This window comes from Carlito syrichta, unplaced genomic scaffold (assembly GCF_000164805.1).
Source record: "Carlito syrichta isolate Samal-C Ts95f unplaced genomic scaffold, Tarsius_syrichta-2.0.1 Scaffold314335, whole genome shotgun sequence".
NCBI lineage: Eukaryota > Metazoa > Chordata > Mammalia > Primates > Tarsiidae > Carlito > Carlito syrichta.
Window position 1 is genome coordinate 1,092,784 of NW_007258431.1, and position 2,360 is coordinate 1,095,143.

At 41.7% G+C, this 2,360-nt stretch overlaps 1 protein-coding gene across 1 annotated transcript in view; it reads right to left on the bottom strand.

Moving 5' to 3' along the window:
- Positions 1 to 324: 324 nt before the first annotated feature.
- Positions 325 to 2,360, bottom strand: part of RBMX2 (RNA binding motif protein, X-linked 2) — an 11,569-nt gene continuing 9,533 nt past the window's right edge. Inside the window, 2 exon segments of the mRNA XM_008071462.2 lie at positions 325 to 1,012; positions 1,530 to 1,707. Of these exon segments, the coding sequence (XP_008069653.2) occupies positions 462 to 1,012; positions 1,530 to 1,707 (729 nt within the window). The 3' untranslated portion in view covers positions 325 to 461.

The window sequence follows — 2,360 nt, forward strand, 5'->3', positions numbered from 1 at the left end:
AAATGTTTAAAAATGAAAAAGAAAAGACATTTAAAAAAAATTTTAGTGGAGGGTGGCATATCAAACTGTCCAAACTTAGTATACCACACTTCTCTACTCTATATTTAGGACTTTTTCTGGTAAGTACCAAGCATATTTCCAAGGACAATGGATTGTGCTAAAAAAAAAAAAACCCTACAGTATCTGGCTGTGGAAACTATAGCTGTCTTCAATGATTCTAATACTCAAGGGATTTAAAAGAATTCAGCCCCAGAGGCTTTATACAAGATATACTAATATATACTATGTTAGTATATATTAGTACATTTTAGTATTTATTTATATTATTATATATTAGTACTTATACTAATATATAGTATAAAAATATACTATTTTATATAAAAATAGTAACAGTATAACCGAATTTGACCATATCTTAAAAACATAGTTCATTTACAAATCTACTGAGAGTTGAATAGGCTTCAGTGATGCCTGCGGTCACTGGGAGTCAAAGACTCCCTCTCCTGGGAGTGCCGGGTCCTTCTATGCCTATGGAATTTATCTTGGCTCCTACTTCTACTTCTATGACTACGCCCTTCAGATCGCCTGCTGTGCCGGCTAGAATGTGTGTCTGAGCTTCGCCCTCTGTCCCTATCCCTGTTCTTCTCTTGTCTTGCCCCATCTCTGTTCTTCTCTTCTCTTGCCCCATCCCTGTTCTTTTCTGTCTCCCTCTTGCTTGAGGACCTGTGCTCATGCTTGGTCTTCTCCTTCTTCGGCTCCCTCTCTAGATCTTCTGCTCCATCATGGCAGGTAGTCCTGACCTCAGGGGAGCCGGGGTAGTGCTTTTGCCCCTCCCTGGACTCTGACTTTTGAACCCTCTCCGAGTTCTTGCTGCTGTGCTTCTTAGGGCCAAGGTCATCCTTTTCCTTTATCATCTTGCTTCTGGGTGATGAAGAGGAGGATGGCTGTTCTGCCTGTCCCTCCCGATCAGCCTTCTCTTTTTCTTTCTTTCTTTTCTTTTTTTCCTTTTTGTCTGGAGGAAAAAGGGGGAGCAATCAGTAAAAAAAAGTATCTTTCTTCTCTGAGTACATTACATCAGACACAGGTGTTATAGTTCAAAAATGTGCAAATACTAGGAGGTGGAGAATGTGCATAAGGAAAACATCCTTGGCAGCAGCGTGAAGCAGTCACGGTCTATACTTTCAGGAAAGCGACTCCAAGAAGCCAATTTGGATGTCTGTCACCCTTAATATGTCAAGTTGCTATACAAGGCAATTCCCATCCTGAATTCTCCTTTAAAGATGCCATCTTCAAATACAGTCACATTCTGAGGTACTGGGAATTAGGACTTCAACATACCAATTTTGGCGGGGGGCAATTCTACCCATAACACTAGCCTTCCACTGACATCTCCCCTTTTCTCAATTAAAATAAGGTTTCGCACACCTTCCCCTTTCACACTTAAGAGCTGATTATCAACTACCAGTGACTGTTAGAAAGAGCAGCCACTAATACTATCCAGAATCTTATCTTAGGTCTTAATGCTTTACCTTTTTTGTGCTTTTTTGTGAGTTTTTCATCTTCAGAGCCCTCAGATGAACTCAATGAGGGGGTACGAGCCCCACAGCCCTTTTCCTGGAGCTCTTTGGTCACATCATCCATTTCTTCTGAGTCCTTAGGAGCTCGATAGTTAGACACGTGATCCACTCGAATAGTTCTTCCTTTGATCTAAGCAAGACAGGCAATGCTTCAACAAAGGCAGTCTTCATACCGAACTATTTAAACCCAATCTACAGAGAACCATGGTTTGAACCATATCCATTACCTTCTAATTTTATCACTAAGGCAGACCTGCCCAACTAGTGTGTCATAGCACGTACACCTAGATATTAATACGCTCAGCTCTCGGGGCAGCCAGCTGGGGCCTGGTGCAGCTATACCAGCAGCCTCATCAGTTTATCCCAGGATGTCATACAAATATCATGTTCTATGTGTGCCATGAAGTGAAAAATGACTGGTAAATACCATTTCAAAGCACAAGAATCAGGGAAGACTGAGAATTTAGATGCAAAATGAATCACACCCAATCTGTAACATTAGTTTACAGTGAAACATACCCTGGGAAGGTCTGGCAACTAGAAAAATTCTTGTAATCCAGCTTAATGTTACAACTGTTTTTATGACAAAGTAATTAGGAGGTAAAGTCAGACCAATAGTTGGGAGAGAGGAAGGAATTAAGAAAACACCATTTTGGCCGGGCTCAGTGGCTCAGCCTGTAATCCCAGCACTTTGGGAGGCCGAGGTGAGTGGATTGCCTGAGCCCGCGGGTTTGAGACCTGCCTGGGCAACTTGACAAGACCTCATCTCTACAACAACTCCAA